Source organism: Oncorhynchus masou, chromosome 13, assembly GCF_036934945.1.
Source record: "Oncorhynchus masou masou isolate Uvic2021 chromosome 13, UVic_Omas_1.1, whole genome shotgun sequence".
In the NCBI taxonomy this organism is placed as follows: Eukaryota; Metazoa; Chordata; class Actinopteri; order Salmoniformes; family Salmonidae; genus Oncorhynchus; species Oncorhynchus masou.
The window spans coordinates 87662775-87682987 of NC_088224.1; the positions used below are offsets into that span (position 1 = coordinate 87662775).

Below are 20213 nucleotides of genomic sequence, written 5' to 3' on the forward strand. Positions count from 1 at the left end.
ATATCTACAACATTTACAATCCCTGTCTCCACTCCTCCTTTAATATCAACATCATTTACAATCTGTCTCCACTCCTCCTTTAATATCAACAACATTTACAATCCCTGTCTCCACTCCTCCTTTAATATCAACAACATTTACAATCCCTGTCTCCACTCCTCCTTTAATATCAACATCATTTACAATCTGTCTCCACTCCTCCTTTAATATCAACAACATTTACAATCCCTGTCTCCACTCCTCCTTTAATATCAACAACATTTACAATCTGTCTCCACTCCTCCTTTAATATCAACAACATTTACAATCTGTCTCCACTCCACCTTTAATATCAACAACAGTTACCATCCCTGTCTCCACTCCTCCTTTAATATCAACAACATTTACCATCCCTGTCTCCACTCCTTTAATATCAACAACATTTACAATCCCTGTCACCACTCCTCCTTTAATATCAACATCATTTACAATCTGTCTCCACTCCTCCTTTAATATCAACATTTACAATCCCTGTCTCCACTCCTCCTTTAATATCAACAACATTTACAATCCCTGTCACCACTCCTCCTTTAATATCAACATCATTTACAATCTGTCTCCACTCCTCCTTTAATATCAACATTTACAATCCCTGTCTCCACTCCTCCTTTAATATCAACAACATTTACAATCCCTGTCTCCACTCCTCCTTTAATATCAACATTTACAATCCCTGTCCCCACTCCTTTAATATCAACAACATTTACAATCCCCGTCTCCACTCCTCCTTTAATATCAACATCATTTACAATCCCCGTCTCCACTCCTCCTTTAATATCAACAACATTTACAATCCCCGTCTCCACTCCTCCTTTAATATCAACAACATTTACAATCCCTGTCCCCACTCCTTTAATATCAACATCATTTACAATCCCCGTCTCCACTCCTCCTTTAATATCAACATTTACAATCCCTGTCTCCACTCCTCCTTTAATATCAACAACATTTACAATCCCTGTCTCCACTCCTTTAATATCAACATTTACAATCCCTGTCCCCACTCCTTTAATATCAACAACATTTACAATCCCTGTCACCACTCCTCCTTTAATATCAACATCATTTACAATCTGTCTCCACTCCTCCTTTAATATCAACATTTACAATCCCTGTCTCCACTCCTCCTTTAATATCAACATTTACAATCCCTGTCTCCACTCCTCCTTTAATATCAACATTTACAATCCCTGTCCCCACTCCTTTAATATCAACAACATTTACAATCCCCGTCTCCACTCCTCCTTTAATATCAACAACATTTACAATCCCCGTCTCCACTCCTCCTTTAATATCAACAACATTTACAATCCTGTCCCCACTCCTTTAATATCAACAACATTTACAATCCTGTCCCCACTCCTTTAATATCAACAACATTTACAATCCCTGTCCCCACTCCTTTAATATCAACAACATTTACACTCCTGTCCCCACTCCTTTAAAATCAACACCATTTACAATCCTGTCCCCACTCCTTTAATATCAACAACATTTACAATCCCTGTCCCCACTCCTTTAATATCAACAACATTTACACTCCTGTCCCCACTCCTTTAATATCAACAACATTTACACTCCTGTCCCCACTCCTTTAATATCAACAACATTTACAATCCCTGTCCCCACTCCTTTAATATCAACAACATTTACAATCCCTGTCCCCACTCCTCCTTTAATATCAACAACATTTACACTCCTGTCCCCACTCCTTTAATATCAACACCATTTACAATCCTGTCCCCACTCCTTTAATATCAACAACATTTACAATCCCTGTCCCCACTCCTTTAATATCAACAACATTTACAATCCTGTCCCCACTCCTTTAATATCAACAACATTTACACTCCTGTCCCCACTCCTTTAATATCAACAACATTTACAATCCCTGTCCCCACTCCTTTAATATCAACAACATTTACAATCCCCGTCACCACTCCTCCTTTAATATCAACAACATTTACACTCCTGTCCCCACTCCTCCTTTAATATCAACAACATTTACACTCCTGTCCCCACTCCTCCTTTAATATCAACACCATTTACACTCCTGTCCCCACTCCTCCTTTAATATCAACAACATTTACACTCCTGTCCCCACTCCTCCTTTAATATCAACAACATTTACACTCCTGTCCCCACTCCTCCTTTAATATCAACACCATTTACACTCCTGTCCCCACTCCTTTAATATCAACAACATTTACACTCCTGTCCCCACTCCTCCTTTAATATCAACACCATTTACACTCCTGTCCCCACTCCTCCTTTAATATCAACACCATTTACACTCCTGTCCCCACTCCTTTAATATCAACACCATTTACACTCCTGTCCCCACTCCTCCTTTAATATCAACAACATTTACACTCCTGTCCCCACTCCTCCTTTAATATCAACAACATTTACACTCCTGTCCCCACTCCTCCTTTAATATCAACAACATTTACACTCCTGTCCCCACTCCTCCTTTAATATCAACACCATTTACACTCCTGTCCCCACTCCTCCTTTAATATCAACACCATTTACACTCCTGTCCCCACTCCTCCTTTAATATCAACACCATTTACACTCCTGTCCCCACTCCTTTAATATCAACAACATTTACATTCCCTGTCCCCACTCCTTTAATATCAACAACATTTACATTCCCTGTCCCCACTCCTTTAATATCAACAACATTTACCATCCCTGTCCCCACTCCTTTAATATCAACAACATTTACCATCCCTGTCCCCACTCCTTTAATATCAACAACATTTACAATCCTGTCCCCACTCCTTTAATATCAACAACATTTACACTCCTGTCCCCACTCCTTTAATATCAACAACATTTACATTCCCTGTCCCCACTCCTTTAATATCAACAACATTTACCATCCCTGTCCCCACTCCTTTAATATCAACAACATTTACCATCCCTGTCCCCACTCCTTTAATATCAACAACATTTACAATCCTGTCCCCACTCCTTTAATATCAACAACATTTACCATCCCTGTCCCCACTCCTTTAATATCAACAACATTTACAATCCTGTCCCCACTCCTTTAATATCAACAACATTTACACTCCTGTCCCCACTCCTTTAATATCAACAACATTTACACTCCCTGTCCCCACTCCTTTAATATCAACAACATTTACAATCCTGTCCCCACTCCTTTAATATCAACAACATTTACACTCCCTGTCCCCACTCCTTTATTATCAACAACATTTACAATCCCTGTCCCCACTCCTTTAATATCAACAACATTTACAATCCTGTCCCCACTCCTTTAATATCAACAACATTTACACTCCTGTCCCCACTCCTTTAATATCAACAACATTTACACTCCCTGTCCCCACTCCTCCTTTAAATATTATGAATAACATCCCCCAACCAAATCAGAGGCATTTCAGCCCACAGCAGAAAGTGACATCAGTGCCGCTGACCTAATAAAACCATTAGAATACAACTGTTCCTCAGTCTGGAGAGATGTTGGCAGTCAGACAGAATCATTTAACAGTCCCACTAAACAGATGGGCACATAAATGCTGAATTTAACTGCATAACTTTCCATCACGACTACTAGAGTTGGGGACTCAGGCCTACCTTCTCCTTGTTCAGTGACTGTTGGGCTTCAAGTTTATACACCTGATAATCTGTTGGAGACAAAAAGGGGAAGACATGATGGAATCAACATGGTTGTAAAGAGTGTATGATTGAGGATTAAAGTACTTCATGGAGTAATGTATATACTAGTGGCTGACGTTTTGTCTCCCTCACCCTCTTTGGCCTTCTTGTGCTCCAGACGTTCCTTCTGCAAAGACTTCTCTAGACGCGAACGATGCTCATACACCACTGAGAAACAGAGAAAACAGAGAGAAGGGAGGGAGAAAGACAGAGGAAGAGAGAGAAGGGAGGGAGAAAGACAGAGGGAGAGAGAGAAGGGAGGGAGAAAGACAGAGGGAGAGAGAGCGAGAGAGACAGAGGGAGAGAGAGCGAGAGAAGGGAGGGAGAAAGACAGAGGGAGAGAGAGCGAGAGAGACAGAGGGAGAGAGAGAGAGAGAGAAGGGAGGGAGAAAGACAGGGGGAAACAGAGAAAACAGTGTTAATGTGCCAGGATGTTATCCCAGAGCCATCTGGAGTTGAAGCTAAACAGAAAGACGTCTATGATACAAACATTTAGATTTAAAACACACATAAATGGCTTAGAACAAGCAAACAGATCCTTTGCTGCGTCTGAATGAGTGAGCGTGTTCAGTATTGGTTCAGAATGTGTATTCTGGCATTGCCATCGTTGATTGAAGGTCAGGTGTGGTACTCCACAGTATGTCGTCACAGAGTTCTCTCACACACAAACTCAGCAAAAAAAGGAAACTGACCTTTTTCCAGGACCCTGTCTTCAAAAGATAATTTGTAAAAATCCAAATAACTTCACAGATCTTCATTGTAAAAGGTTTAAAACTGTTTCCCATGTTTGTTCAAAGAACCATAAACAATCGACGAACATGCACCTGAACATGCACATGGAACGGCCGTTAAGACACTTAACAGCTTACAGATGGTAGGCAATTAGGTCACAGTTATGAAAACTTAGGACACTAAAGAGGCCTTTCTACTGACTCTGAAAAACACCAAAAGATAGATGCCCAGGGTCCCTGCTCATCTGCGTGAACGTGCCTTAGGCATGCTGCAAGGAGGCATGAGGACTGCAGATGTGGCCAGGGCAATAAATTGCAATGTCCGTACTGTGAGACGCCTAACACAGCGCTACAGGGAGACAGGACAGACAGCTGATCATCCTCGCAGTAGAAGACCACGTGTAACAAACACCTACACAGAATCAGTACATCTGAACATCACACATGCGGGTGAAGACAAGTACATTAGATAGCCTTCATTTCGCACGGGATAGTCTATTCTTGTTCTGAGAAATGAAGGCTAATGAGTTTTAGAAGAAAGTCTGTTTCTGGCAATTTTGAGCCTGTAATCAAAACCCACAAATGCTGATGCTCCAGATACTCAACTAGTCTAAAGAAGGCCAGTTTTATTGCTTCTTTAATCACTACAACAGTTTTCAGCTGTGCTAACATAATTGCAAAAGGGCTTTCTAATGATCAAATAGCTATTTCAAGTTTATCATTATAAAAGGCTAACAACATGCCATTGGAACACAGGAGTGATGGTTGCTGATAATGGGCCTCTACGCCGATGTATTCCATACAAATAAAAATAAAAATCTGCCAATAGTCATTTACAACATTAACAATGTTTACATTGTATTTCTGATCAATTTCATATTATTTTAATGGACAAAAAAAAATGCTTTTCTTTAAAAAAACAAGGACATTTGTAAGTGACCCCAAACTTTTGAATGGTAGTGTGTGTATATAAATACATACAAATATATATACATATATACTACTAAAAAAAAAAAATGCAACTCCAAGTCAATCACACTTCTGTGAAATCAAACTTTCCTCTTAGGAAGCAACACTGATTGACAATAAATTTCACATGCTGTTATGCAAATGGCATAGACAACAGGTGGAAATTATAGGCAATTAGCAAGACACCACCAATAAAGTTGTGGTTCTGCAGTTGGTGACCACAGACCACTTCTCAGTTCCTATGCTTCCTGGCTGATGTTTTGGTCACTTTTGAATGCTGGCGGTGCTTTCACTCTCGTGGTAGCATGAGACGGAGTCTACAACCCATACAAGTGGCTCGGGTAGTGCAGCTCATCCAGGATGGCACATCAATGCGAGCTGTGACAAGAAGGTTTGCTGTGTCTGTCAGCGTAGTGTCCAGAATATGGAGGCGCTACCAGGAGACAGGCCAGTACATCAGGTGGGGGTTGTGCTTACAGCCCAACACCGTGCAGGACATTTGGCATTTGCCAGAGAAAACCAAGATCGGCAAATTCGCCACTGGCGCCCTGTGCTCCTCACAGATGAAAGCAGGTTCACACTGAGCATGTGACAGAAGTGACAGAGTCTGGAGACACCGTGGAGAACGGTCTGCTGCCTGCAACATCCTCCAGCATGACCGGTTCGGGGGGGGGTTAGTCATGGTGTGGGGTGGCATTTCTTTGGGGGGCCGCACAGCACCTCCATGTGCTCGCCAGAGGTAGCCTGACTGCCATTAGGTACCGAGATGAGATCCTCAGACCCCTTGTGAGACCATATGCTGGTGCGGTTGGCCCTGGGTTCCTCCTAATGCAAGACAATGCTAGACCTCATGTGGCTGGAGTGTGTCAGCAGTTCCTGCAAGAGGAAGGTATTGATGCTATGGACTGGCCCGCCCGTTCCCCAGACCTGAATCCAATTGAGCACATCTGGGACATCATGTCTCGTTCCATCCAACAACGCCACTTTGCACCACAGACTGTCCAGGAGTTGGCGGATGCTTTAGTCCAGGTCTGGGAGGAGATCCCTCAGGAGACCATTCGCCACCTCATCAGGAGCATGCCCAGGCGTTGTAGGGAGGCCACACACACTACTGAGCCTAATTTTGACTTGTTTTAAGGACATTACATCAAAGTTGGATCAGCCTGTAGTGTGGTTTTCCACTTTAAATTTGATTTCCATTGATTACTTGTGATTTTGTTGTCAGCACATTCAACTAGGTAAAGAAAAAAGTATTTAATAAGAATATTTCATTCAGATCTAAGATGTATTTTAGTGTTCCCTTTATTTTTTTGAGCAGTGTATATATAAATATACGTACATACATATACACATACATACACACATACAGTGGGGCAAAAAAAGTATTGAGTCAGCCACCAACTGTGCAAGTTCTCCCACTTAAAAAGATGAGGCCTGTAATTTTCATCATAGGTACACTTCAACTATGACAGACAAAATGAGAAGAAAAAAAAATCAGAAAATCACATTGTAGGATTTTTAATGAATTTATTTGCAAATTATGGTGGAAAATAAGTATTTGGTCAATAACAAAAGTTTCTCTCAATACTTTGTTATATACCCTTTGTTGGCAATGACAGAGGTCAAACGTTTTCTGTAAGTCTTCACAACGTTTTCACACACTGTTGCTGGTATTTTGGCCCATTCCTCCATGCAGGTCTCCTCTAGAGCAGTGATGTTTTGCGGCTGTTGCTGGGCAACACGGACTTTCAACTCCCTCCAAAGATTTTCTATGGGGTTGAGATCTGGAGACTGGCTAGGCCACTCTCGGACCTTGAAATGCTTATTACGAAGGCACTACTCCGTTGCCCGGGCGGTGAGTTTGGGATCATTGTCATGCTGAAAGACCCAGCCACATTTCATCTTCAATGCCCTTGCTGATGGAAGGAGGTTTTCACTCAAAATCTCACGATACATGGCCCCATTCATTCTTTCCTTTACACGGATCAGTCGTCCTGGTCCCTTTGCAGAAAAACAGCCCCAAAGCATGATGTTTCCACCCCCATGCTTCACAGTAGGTATGGTGTTCTTTGGCTGCAACTCAGCATTCGTTGTCCTCCAAACATGACGAGTTGAGTTTTTACCAAAAAGTTATATTTTGGTTTCATCTGACCATATGACAGTCTCCCAATCTTATTCTGGATGATCCAAATGCTCTCTAGCAGACTTCAGACAGGCCTGGACATGTACTGGCTTAAGCAGGGGGACACGTCTGGCACTGCAGGATTTGAGTCCCTAGCGGTGTAGTGTGTTACTGATGGTAGGCTTTGTTACTTTGGTCCCAGCTCTCTGCAGGTCATTCACTAGGTCCCCCCGTATGGTTCTGGGATTTTTGCTCACCGTTCTTGTGATCATTTTGACCCCACGGGGTGAGATCTTGCGTGGAGCCCCAGATCGAGGGAGATTATCAGTGGTCTTGTATGTCTTCCATTTCCTAATAATTGCTCCCACAGTTTATTTCTTCAAACCAAGCTCCTTACCTATTGCAGATTCAGTCTTCCTAGCCTGGTGCAGATCTACAATTTTGTTTTTGGTGTCCTTTGACAGCTCTTTGGTCTTGGCCATAGTGGAGTTTGAAGTGTGGACAGGTGTCTTTTATACTGATAACAAGTTCAAACAGGTGCCATTAATACAGATACCGAGTGGAGGACAGAGGAGCTTCTTAAAGAAGAAGTTACAGGTCTGTGAGAGTCAGAAATCTTGCTTGTTTGTAGGTGACCAAATACTTATTTTCCACCATAATTTGCAAATAAATTCATTAAAAATCCTACAATGTGATTTTCTGGATTTTTTTTTCTTCTCATTTTGTCTGTCATAGTTGAAGTGTACCTATGATGAAAATTACAGGCCTTTCTCATCTTTCTAAGTGGGAGAACTTGCACAATTGGTGGCTGACTAAATACTTTTTTTGCCCCACTGTACATATACATATATACATACACACATATACATATAGCAAGAAAAAGAGAATTAACCCAAAATCTAGGCAAACTGGAATGCTATTTGGCCGTAAACAATGTGTGGCAGAATACCTGGCCATTGTGTTTCCCCAGACTTCAAAGGGTTAGCGTGACACCATGAAAACCCAAGGAAAATATCCCACCTGTTCTGCCTGTAATACCACCTGGAAAATCTGAGCAGCAGATTCAACTTTTCAATTACAGATACTGACACATTTCAGTTGAATGCATTAAGTTGTACAACTGACCTGGTGTCCCCTTTCCTTATCAGAGCGCCTTTACTGTTATCAGAGTGCCCTTTCAGTCGCTTGATTACAATGGGCAGCTTAACACAGACCTATTATACATGCATTCAACATCCAAGGTTTAAAGTGTGTACTTATTAAACAGAGCAACAGTGCGTCTAACTCCCTAATGCTAGGGTTAAATTCCACAACATACACTCTGGGTAAGGCTACATCTCAATACGGGCACTGATCTGGACACAAGGGGAGTGGAAGCTATACGGCAGAAGGAAGCCTACCTGTACTTTCACCTGTCCTCTTCTCAGATTAGTGTGGGTGAAGGAAATGAAGAGAGGAAGAAAGGTTAGACTTGTTGAGAGATACCCATAGACTGGGACCATCCTTTACCAGAGACCAAAACAGAGACATGAGAGAGCAGTCTGAGCTTTATAGCTCCACTGTGTTCATTTCTCAGTGATCTCTCTTCGGTTAGGCCACGCATCTCTGTCTGTCAAGCCAGTCGGTGTTCGATAGATTGAGGGGAAGTCAAGACAGAGTCAAACTGTGAAGGAAAAACTCACACTACTGGGAGACAGAAGAGAGTAGGGGCTGACAAAGGGGAAGAGGGTCTGACAAGGGAAAGGGGGTCTGACAAAGGGAAAGGGGGTCTGACAAAGGGAAAGGGGGGCTGACAAAGGGAAAGGGGGGCTGACAAAGGGGGGCAAGGCGGAGAGGAGAGGCACTGAATCAACAGTGAGTCAAGTGTTCAAACCCAGAGAAAGCCACGTTGTTCAAGGATCAAAATCAAGAGAAAGCCCTGTTGTACCAGGAAAAAACAACCGTTTCCTAGGTCTCAATGTAAAAGGAGCCATGAGCACCAACATGGGAAGTTCATGGGATGATTTCAAATTGGGTGTCAAATGAAAGCGAAGAGTCTATATTTTGGGGAAATTAAAGGCAAAGATAAATGTTTCTAAAACGTTCCATCTTAAAAACGAGGCATAAAGGCTTTGATTTGTGGATAAACAGATGGGAAAAGGCGTCTCCGACAACATCTACCAGAAAAAGTCTTAAAGGTTTCAGAAATACATTAAAAACACAATCATGTTGACATAAAGACCCCTGCCAACTAACATCAACATCATTTGTTTTGGATAAATTCTTTACCGTCTGTAAGTCTAAGAAATATTGCCTCTTAATCCCGTTACCAAAAAACCCACATATCTGGAAGATATTTTAACGTTTTAACATTTTTCCCCCTCACTTCACAGTGGGGCGGCAGGGTAGCCTAGTGGCCTCTCCCTCTCCGCCTTGCCCCCTTCCCCTTTGTCAGCCTCTAGTAACCGGAAGGTTGCAAGTTCAAACCCCCGAGCTGACAAGGTACAAATCTGCCGTTCTGTCCAATACAGTACAGTCCAATACAGTAGGGTCACCTGCTACTGTCTTCCCTTCAGTACAGTGAGTAGAGTACAGTACAGTACAAAACAGTCCAATACAGTACAGTCCAATACAGTACAGTAGGGTCACCTGCTACTGTCTTCCCTTCAGTACAGTGAGCAGAGTACAGTAGAGTACAGTCCAATACAGTACAGTCCAATACTGTACAGTTGGGTCACCTGCTATTGTCCTCCCTTCAGTACAGTGAGTAGAGTACAGTACAGTACAGTACAGTCCAATACAGTACAGTTGGGTCACCTGCTACTGTCCTCCCTTCAGTACAGTGAGTAGAGCACGGTACAGTACAGTTGGGTCACCTGCTACGGTCCTCTCTTCAGTACAGTGAGTAGAGTACAGTACAGTACAAAACAGTCCAATACAGTACAGTCCAATACAGTACAGTAGGGTCACCTGCTACTGTCTTCCCTTCAGTACAGTGAGCAGAGTACAGTAGAGTACAGTCCAATACAGTACAGTCCAATACTGTACAGTTGGGTCACCTGCTATTGTCCTCCCTTCAGTACAGTGAGTAGAGTAGAGTACAGTACAGTACAGTACAGTCCAATACAGTACAGTTGGGTCACCTGCTAAGGTCCTCCCTTCAGTACAGTGAGTAGAGTACAGTACAGTACAGTCCAATACTGTACAGTTGGATCACCTGCTAAGGTCCTCCGTACAGTACATTACAGTACAAAACAGTCCAATACAGTACAGTACAGTTGGGTCACCTGCTACTGTCCTCCCTTCAGTACAGTGAATAGAGCACGGTACAGTACAGTTGGGTCACCTGCTAAGGTCCTCCCTTCAGTACAGTGAGCAGAGCACAGTAGAGTACAGTCCAATACAGTAGAGTACAGTCCAATACAATACAGTGCAGTCCAATACAATACAGTACAGTACATTGTACCCTGTGCTCAGCTGTATTGTACTGCACTCTATTCAACTGTGCCGCACTGTGATGTCCAAACTTGTGAAACATCCGTAATTATGAATTTCTGTGAGGTACAGATCAGGCACCCAAGTTGTAATTCCGTTACCGGGTGTAAATCCACTTCACTTACTGTAGTTTGATAAGCAAAATATATTTTTCAAAAGTCAATGTGTCATATCATAGCCGACACCCCATTCTTTCTGCAGACATCTTTTAATCTTAATTCGGAGCAGGGTAGCCTAGTGGTTAGAGCGTTGGACTAGTAACCGAAAGGTTGCAAGTTCGAATCCCTGATCTGGCAGTATTTAATTTTTGGATAAAAAAACCTTCCCGTTTTAAACAAGATATTTTGTCACGAAAAGATGCTCGACTATGCATATAATTGACAGCTTTGGAAAGAAAACACTGACGTTTCCAAAACTGCAAAGATATTATCTGTGAGTGCCACAGAACTGATGCTACAGGCGAAACCAAGATGAAACTTCAAACAGGAAATGAGCAAAAGTTTTGAAGCGCTGTTTTCCAATGTCTCCTTATATGGCTGTGATTGCGCAAGGAGAGAGCCCACAATTTCTGCCGTTTCCCCAAGGTGTCTGCAGCATTGTGACGTATTTGTAGGCATATCATTGGAAGATTGACCATAAGAGACCACATTTACCAGGTGTCCGCCCGGTGTCCTGCGTCGAAATTGGTGCGTAAATCTCAGCTGCAAGTATTTTTCCATTTAATTCAGAGAAGAAAGCAGACTTCCACGAACGATATATCAATGAAGAGATATGTGAAAAACACCTTGAGGATTGATTCTAAACAACGTTTGCCATGTTTCAGTCGATATTATGGAGTTAATTTGGAAAAAAGTTCGGCGTTTTGGTGACTGAATTTTCTGGGTTTTTTGGTAGCCAAAAGTGATGTACAAAACGGAGCAAAGTGATGTACAAAGAATCTTTCAGGAAAAACTGAACATTTGCTATCTAACTGAGAGTTTCCTCATTGAAAACATCATCAAAGGTAAATGATTTTATTTGAATGCTTTTCTGTTTTTGTGAAAATGTTGCACGCTAAATGCTACGCTAAATGCTACGCTAGCTATCAATACTCTTACACAAATGCTTGTTTTGCTATGGTTGAAAAGCATATTTTGAAAATCTGAGATGACAGTGTTAAGAAAAGGCTAAGCTTGAGAGCTAGCATATTTATTTCATTTCATTTGCGATTTTCATAAATAGTTAACGTTACGTTATGCTAATGAGCTTGAGGCTATAACTGGATACAGGTTTTTTTTCATAGCCAAACGTGAACAAAACGGAGCGATTTGTCCTACACAAATAATATTTTTTGAAAAACTGAACATTTGCTATCTAACTGAGAGTCTCCTCATTGAAAACCTCTGAAGTTCTTCAAAGGTAAATTATTTTATTTGAATTATTTTCTTGTTTTTGTGAAAATGTTGCTGGCTGAATTCTAGGCTTATAGCTATGCTAGCTATCAATACTCTTACACAAATGCTTGTGTAGCTATGGTTGAAAAGCATATTTTGAAAATCTGAGATGACAGTGTTGTTAACAAAAGTCTAAGCTTGAGAGCAAATATATTTATTTCATTTCATTTGCGATTTTCATGAATAGTTAATGTTGAGTTATGCTAATGAGCTTGAGGCTAAAAATAGGATCCCGGATTGCCCGTCGCATGAAGTTAACTGACTTGCCTAGTTAAATAAAGGTAAAATAAATAAAATATAAAAGAGTTTTTGAAATCCGCGGTTGCATAAAACCCTGAGAGAGATTTTACCGTAATCAGTCACCAAAGTTCAGGATCTGCACAGACCAATTATGCAGATTTTGGCAGACTCAAAACAACATTTTGAAGATAAATACAATGGTTGATTGGATCAGTCTAAAACTTTGCACATACACTGCTGCCTTCTAGTGGCCAAAATCTAAAGTGCGCTTAGAGTCCAAAGTCAGATAATGGCCTTTCTGTTGCCTTTCACGATGGGGAAAAAAAATAAAAATCGCATGTTTTTTTTCTTTGTATTATCTTTTACCAGATCTAACATGTTATATTCTCCTACAATTCTCCCACAAACTTCAAAGTGTTTCCTTTCAAATGATATCAAGAATATGCACATCCTTGCTTCAGGTCCTGAGCTACAGGAAGTTAGATTTGAGTATGACATTTTAAGCTAACATTTTTTTTTTTTTTAAAGGGGCCAATCCTGTTAAGGGTTTTCTACACCCGCTTCAAACAGCTGGAAATATTTGTGGAAAAGACGTCACAGTAGTTCAGATGGTACAATGGTTCAATACACTATACTTGATTGTTTTGTCAAACTGAAATTAGGCAAACTATTTAAAAAAAATTGCAAACAGGAAATGGCGGAGCGATTTCTGCATAGTGCAGCTTTAAATTCATTTTGGACAAGTTTTGGTGCAAATTGTTAAAAGTAGTCCTTGTGCATAGAGTTGTATGGTTTGTTAAACTTTGAAATCAATGGTTTTTGTTTGGCATAGATTTTAAAGTAAAAAAAAAAAGTCAAAGAGTAATTCTGTTAACGTGGAATTTCCCGGCATTTACACTATACCTTAAAAGCACCCAAAATAACAGCTCAGTGAGCATGGCAACAGAGGTCCCACAAGAGTGAGTCCCCCAATGGTTAATACAGTCCCTTATGGCGGATAAAGTGTATGGAGCGAGAGAACAGAAGGCACACTATGAAGTTGACCTTTGGAGTGAACTGGGCCCAGAGTCCGATCATCTCCCGGAACTATTGGGCCTCGAGGGGAGGTGTGTGTGGTGGGCTGGGTTCCACCTCCATTGTAATTCTACTCACCTGAGCAACCCTATACAGGTGAGACAGACCAGTAGGGACTGGACCTCTGGTTGGTAGAGCTGGGCTCAGGTCCATCTATCCAATACTCTCTCACCTGGGCAACCCTATACAGGTGAGATCGGTCTCAATCTTCAAACAGACAGGGCGGCATTCTACAGGTGCAGATGGAACCTGTGTAGTCAGCTACCTTCAATTCCCCGTACTCCGACTACTCACCTGGCGAGGGGAGAAACCAGGTAGGTGTTGGTCTGAGAGGAAGGGCGTTTAGGACTTCTGGACCCAGTGGTCTTGTCAGGGCTCCTCTTTCACCTCACCGGGTAAGTTCACCATGATGTATCATAACAATTACATCATCTCTATGCACTATAGCCCTCCAGGGGCTCTTTAGAGTCACCTTCACCTGTCCCTCTCAGGTGTCCCTAACTGAGCCGCTCCTCCGGGTGACAACTCCACACCTGGGTATCCAGACATGGCCAACTACCTCCTCCAACACAACTGGTGAAGGCAAAGAGATGACTGAGCATGCAAGGTCTCTCTCCTCATGGCAATAAAATCCTTAACTCTCCCTTTGTATTTCCCACACACACACATACAGGAGTGAGTATGTGATAGGAGTGAGGGGTGAAAGGTTAGGACAGTTCCAGAGCCATCCTCAGTGGCCTCTTTCTCTTTCAGTGGGATATAAAATTAAACACTCGTCCTTGTGTTTCACTGTCTAGTGTCACTACAACATTCACCCTTCTGCTGTTTCATATGAAAAATCTAATTTCAGATTAGGGCTCCTAATATAACAATGTATTTCTGAATGATAAAAAAAAAATCCCTTTGATTGAAACTTAGCTTCCCACTTCAATGCTGTTCTTGTAAAATGTTCCACATGCGTGTGTCTGCTAAATGCCTAGTAGAGAACCTTTAAATAGAGAGTAGTCTACTGAGTACAACTCGGCTTCCAGAGCCGTTGGCAGAGTTGAGACCAGCAAAAACCCTAGTAGTGTTCGGCAGTTAAGAGCTGCCCTGTTGTTAAAAAGGGGAAACTGTCAATCGATTTCCCCCCACAGGCTGTGTAACAGTCCATCTCTAAATATACTGTAGGTCACATTAATGCTATTAACAGCAGAGAGTAGATATTGAATGACAGTGAAGAGAACATAATCACCCCTCCACACCAAAGTGAGGTGGCTGAAGTGAGTTACCCCTGGCAGAACGTGAGTGAAGGGCTATCCAATCCATTTTAAATGGTCCATGTGTTCTTACTTCACTGTCCAACCAGGCATACAGTACATGTAAAACATGGAGCAAGAACCATGTGTGTAGCCGTACCTAAAGTATATAACAAAGTATGTGGAAATTGAACAGTGTCCACGTAGAACTATCCTAGAAAGTACAACTGTACAACCAAACATCAGATTGGTGGTTTCATCATCCGAAGGCTTACGCCTACTTAGAGAAACTGGTTGTAGAGGAGTGACCTACGTGTTTAGAAAGCTAGCCTAGTGACCTGTCTGATGTTGAGCTGGCAAGTGAGGTTTCCAGAGGTGCAGAGCATGCCTTGGGACACCGAGGCCACCAAGTGTGTGTCCTACTATAGAGCCATTAATCCTTTATCAAGAAACTCCTCTCGATCAAACTCAAAATAACCTCTTAGGCTCCGGTACATATCTATTCTAAGCTATAGCCTAGCTTGGGGAATGATGTGTGCGAAACTCAGCTGATGAGTTAAATGGCCGATTTTTATTTATTTATAAATTTATATATATAGGGTAGCCTAGTGGTTAGAGCGTTGGACTAGTAACTGGAAGGTTGCAAGTTCAAACCCCCGAGCTGACAAGGTACAAATCTGCCGTTCTGCCCCTGAACAGGCAGTTTACCCACTGTTCCTAGGCCGTCATTGAAAATGAGAATTTGTTCTTAACTGACTTGCCTGGTTAAATAAAGGTAAAATTAAAATAAATTTTAAAAAAACTCTGCTTACACTGATCGCAAGAGAAGTGACAACTTCAGGCAGCACATTGATTAAATGCAACGCAGGACAAGGTAGTTAAACTAGTAATATCGTCAACCATGTGTAGTTAACTAGTGGTTAAGATTGATTATTTTTTATAAGATAAGTTAAATGCTAGCTCGTAACTTACCTTGGCTCCTTGCTGCCTGCACTCGCGTAACAGGTGGTCAAGCTTGCCACGCAGTCTCCTCGTGGAGTGCAATATAAATTGGCCATCGGCATCCAAAATGCAGATTACCGATTGTTATGAAAACTTGAAACTGGCCCTAATTAAATCGGCCATTCCAATTAATCGGTCGACCTCTACTCTCAATACAGTAAGCTGAGCCAGCCAATGCCAACCAAGTCAACAAGAAGCCACCGCTGTGACAGCGAAAAACTTTGACACTCGCAACATTGTTTTAAAAGCAACTGATACAATTGTATATTTTAGTAAAAGCAGATATCGGTAAAGAAGAACGCCAAGAAAGTAATTAAAATAAAGTCCTTGAGCTCCTCCCTCTCTCCCAGTGACGACCCATCATTCAGGGTTAGGTGGGGCAGAGACCCATCTGTTTTGAGCCCCACATTGTTAGCTAAAATAAATGTAATAAAAATATATACACTACCGTTCAAAACTTTGGGGTCAATTAGAAAATGTCCTTGTTTGATAGAAAAGCACTTTGTGTCCATTAAAATAGCAAATTGATCTGAAATACAGTGTAAACATTGTTAATGTTGTAAATGAATATTGTAGCTCGAAATGGATGAATTTTAATAAAATTTCTACATAGGTGTACAGAGGCCCATTATCAGCAACCATCACCCCTGTGTTCCAATGGCATGTTGTGTTAGCTAATCCAAGGCTAACTGATCCTTAGAAAACCCTTTTGCTATTATGTAAGCACAGCTGAAAACTGTTGTTCTGATTAAAGAAGCAAAAAAAACTGTCCTTCTTTAGACTAGTTGAGTATCTGGAGCATCAGCATTTGTCGGTTCGATTACAGGCTCAAAATGGCCAGAAACAAAGACTTTCTTCTGAAACTCGTCAGTCTATACATGTTCTGAGAAATGAAGGCTATTCCATGGCGAGAAATTCCCAATTGCCATAAATTTGCCCACGAAGGACTGCTGCGCCACCTTCCTGTTCAAGTGAGCACAGCATAACAAGGCGAGTCCAAAAATGTCTTGTATGCTGTTGCATAAATTATGTAATAATATGTAATTTCGATCCTGAGTCACGCAGCGGTCTAAGGCACTGCATCTCAATGCAATAGGCATAACTACAGTCCCTGGTTTGAATCCAGGCTGTATCACATCCGGCTGTGATTGGGAGTCCTATAGGGTGGCGCACAATTGGCCCAGCGTCGTCCTGGTTTGGCCGGGGTAGGCCGTCATTGTAAATAAGAATTTGTTCTCAACTGACTTGCCTAGTTAAATAAAGGTTCAATCTAAAAATGTTTACAAAAATATTCCAGGGAGATATGTATACTGTAGCTAAGAAAGTAATAAGTGTATGTTGTGTAGTAAGCTGTGTAGTAACCCATGTGCCTCACCCTAATAAATTGGTCTATTTTTCCTCTTAAATTTTACCTACTGTTCTGACGTGGTAGCCTATAACCGGTTTTAGAGAAATGTAATAATCGAATATTGTAAGAGCTTTCAATGTCTGCTTATATGCCCTGTTTATTTATCTTATGGTTCTGACTTGGAGTACAGGGAGAACACTAAGAACGGCCCATATTCTGAATTCTGTCATTGTACATTTCAAAAGTGCTAAACAAAGTTATGACTACATCCATCCAAGCCCGCTCATTAATGTCTTAATCGAAATTACAGATTGCCCCTTATCCGCTTGTCGTCCCCGCATATGCCATATTTTGTACATCTCAATTGACATTAGAAACCACATAAATCAGCCATATATTTTTTTAAAGGCAGTAAATGAAGCTGAATGAACTGTTTCGCTGCCAGACAAGGCTCCGATAGCCAGTTGTAGCAGTGGTAAGATGTTGGGACAGCTTTATGTAGGCCCTAACAGTTTGTGAGCACCGTGTGTCACCGTTATACTACAAATTATCTATTCATCAGTGTTGCGTTTGTTACTGGATTTGCTGGCATGCACAGTTTTTGTTTTGTTTGCCTCACCAAGATTAAAAATTCTAAAATCGCCACTGCTCTCTCCTTATCTTTTCAAAACGTCGGCTGGGGAAAACGTTTACCTTGAAGCTGCGCCGAGAGCGACTCCTGATGCTGCTGGTACTTGGCAGCCATCGCCTCTGTCCTCTTCAGCTGTTTGTGCATCTCATACGATATCATCCCCCCGTAAATAATCCCGAAAACCACGGTGATTAGAAGGAGAGACTGGAAGATTCTCCGCTGCCTCCGAGAACACACTCCGTTCCCCATGGTTGAATAGCTCCTCTCCCCGCTGCCTGCACAAACAATCTCCCGGTCACTTCTGTGGAAAGTTCAGCTAAACTTTTTACTACTACCACTACTACCCTTATCACCTCAGTCGTCCCCAAGCATTATTAGACAGAGGGCGCAGAAACACTTTAGAGTTGGGGGAAGTTTAGTGAAGATGTTGGACTCATTTTAGCCCACAACACGGTGTAGCCACATCCACGAAGGAATCCCAGTTTGTTGTTACTTCTCCTTGGATTTTTGCTTGACTACACTACACACAGCAAACTCTCTCCGATATTTCAGGAGAAGCTGACGTTGTTAATGTGGGTAAAGTATAAACAATGCGTACTACTCTATTCCGAAACAAACCCAGATAGGATGTAATAGTGCAATGTGTTCAGACTTTGCCAAGCCCTTTAGCAGAAGTCAAAATCCAGATATTTCCGAGGCCTTACAGCACCTTTAACTTTAGTTACGTGTCACCTAAGCAGCGAAGACACCACCCAACAGCAACTACTTAGGAAGTCATTCCCCAATGAAACCCAACTACCCGCCCTCCACGGAATTTATTTTTCTCATTGGTCACGTAGGGTTCGGTCAAACAATTTTGGGATCGTGTGGGCGGGGTGTTGGAGGATTTGAGCACAGAGTTTCTAAACCCAGAGGCGCAACATCACGAGACTTCCGGGATCTCATGCAAAACAGACCAGGCCGGGGTTTGGGTGAAAAAAATCTTACTTAACTATTTATTTTCTCGAAATCTAAAGCCACAACTTAGATTCGAGCAAACCTCTTACGTATTTGAACATGTTAGTACTCCAACCTCGTGAAAGTGACAAACTGATACGTTTTAATAGGAGTTTATTTAGGAGTTGCCTTTGAGTTGACGGGCTGCACATGCGCAGTTCGGCGCGAGAGGACCGTTAGACCCGCCACGGCACAATCTTTTTTAATTTGATTTTTATTCCACCTTTATTTAAGTAAGCTAGTTGAGAACAAGTTCTCATTTACAACTGCGACCTGGCCAAGATAAAGCAAAGCAGTGCGACAGAAACAACAACACAGAGTTACACATGGAATAAACAAGCGTACAGTCAATAACACAATAGAAAATAAAAGAAAGTCTATATACAGTGTGTGCAAATGGCGTGAGGAGGTAATGCAATAAGTAGGCCATTGCCGCCATTCACAAAAAAATAAGGAACATGACAAAAATATTTCTGCCTAGTGGCACTTTGATGCTGGAACAGCCCACAATTAGTTTTCCTTTGAAAACGAGTAATGAATAGAAAAATCAGACAACCCCCATAGTAGAATAGTTTATATATTTATCTTATCGGCTTGTTGTGTGTTCTATGCGATATAAATCATTTTCGAGGCATATTAAAGTTAGGAGTGCCATCGGGATTGAAACATGCATTCTGACAAGCAGTCAATGCACAACAATTCTTGCAATCCCGAAAACTGCCGTTTTAATGGCATTTATTGAAAAGAAGGGGCTCCCAGCTTTCCATTGCTAATTAATTAATTTCTCAACTCCTAAATTTGCACGTACTGGGGCGACAGGGTAGCCTAGTGGATAGATCGTTGGACTAGTAACCGGAAGGTTGCAAGTTGCAAGTTCAAATCCCCGAGCTGACAAGGTACACATCTGTCGTTCTGCCCCTGAACAGGCAGTTAACCGACTAGGCTGACTGACTTGTGTGGTTGCCCTCATACATACATACTGTATGATGTTGAATATTTCAATTACAAAATGCACATGATATGTTGCAGAGACTGTGCATCCCATTTAAGGGTTAACCAACAATTTATCAAAGGCTATACTATAGAAGGTAGATGGTATAGGATGACTTAACCATATATTTATAGTTTGTAGATATATTTTAATTACTATATCTGTAATACATATTTGCTGAAACTGTGTGCCTGCCAAATATTACACAAAATATTAAATAGTGTGTGTTATCTTG

General features: G+C 41.6%; 1 protein-coding gene across 4 annotated transcripts in view; it reads right to left on the bottom strand.

Annotated features, from left to right (window-relative positions):
• The window catches only part of golim4a (golgi integral membrane protein 4a), a 34878-nt gene extending 16114 nt beyond the window's left edge, over positions 1–18764 (bottom strand). For all 4 annotated transcript variants that reach the window (XM_064985342.1, XM_064985340.1, XM_064985341.1 and 1 more), the window contains exons 1-3: positions 18054–18764; positions 3823–3897; positions 3649–3698 (exon numbers count right to left, since the gene is read on the bottom strand). In XM_064985342.1, coding sequence (XP_064841414.1) covers positions 3649–3698; positions 3823–3897; positions 18054–18240 — 312 coding nt within the window. In that variant the 5' untranslated portion in view covers positions 18241–18764. The remainder of the gene's footprint in view (positions 1–3648; positions 3699–3822; positions 3898–18053) is intronic.
• Between the last annotated feature and the right edge of the window lie 1449 nt (positions 18765–20213).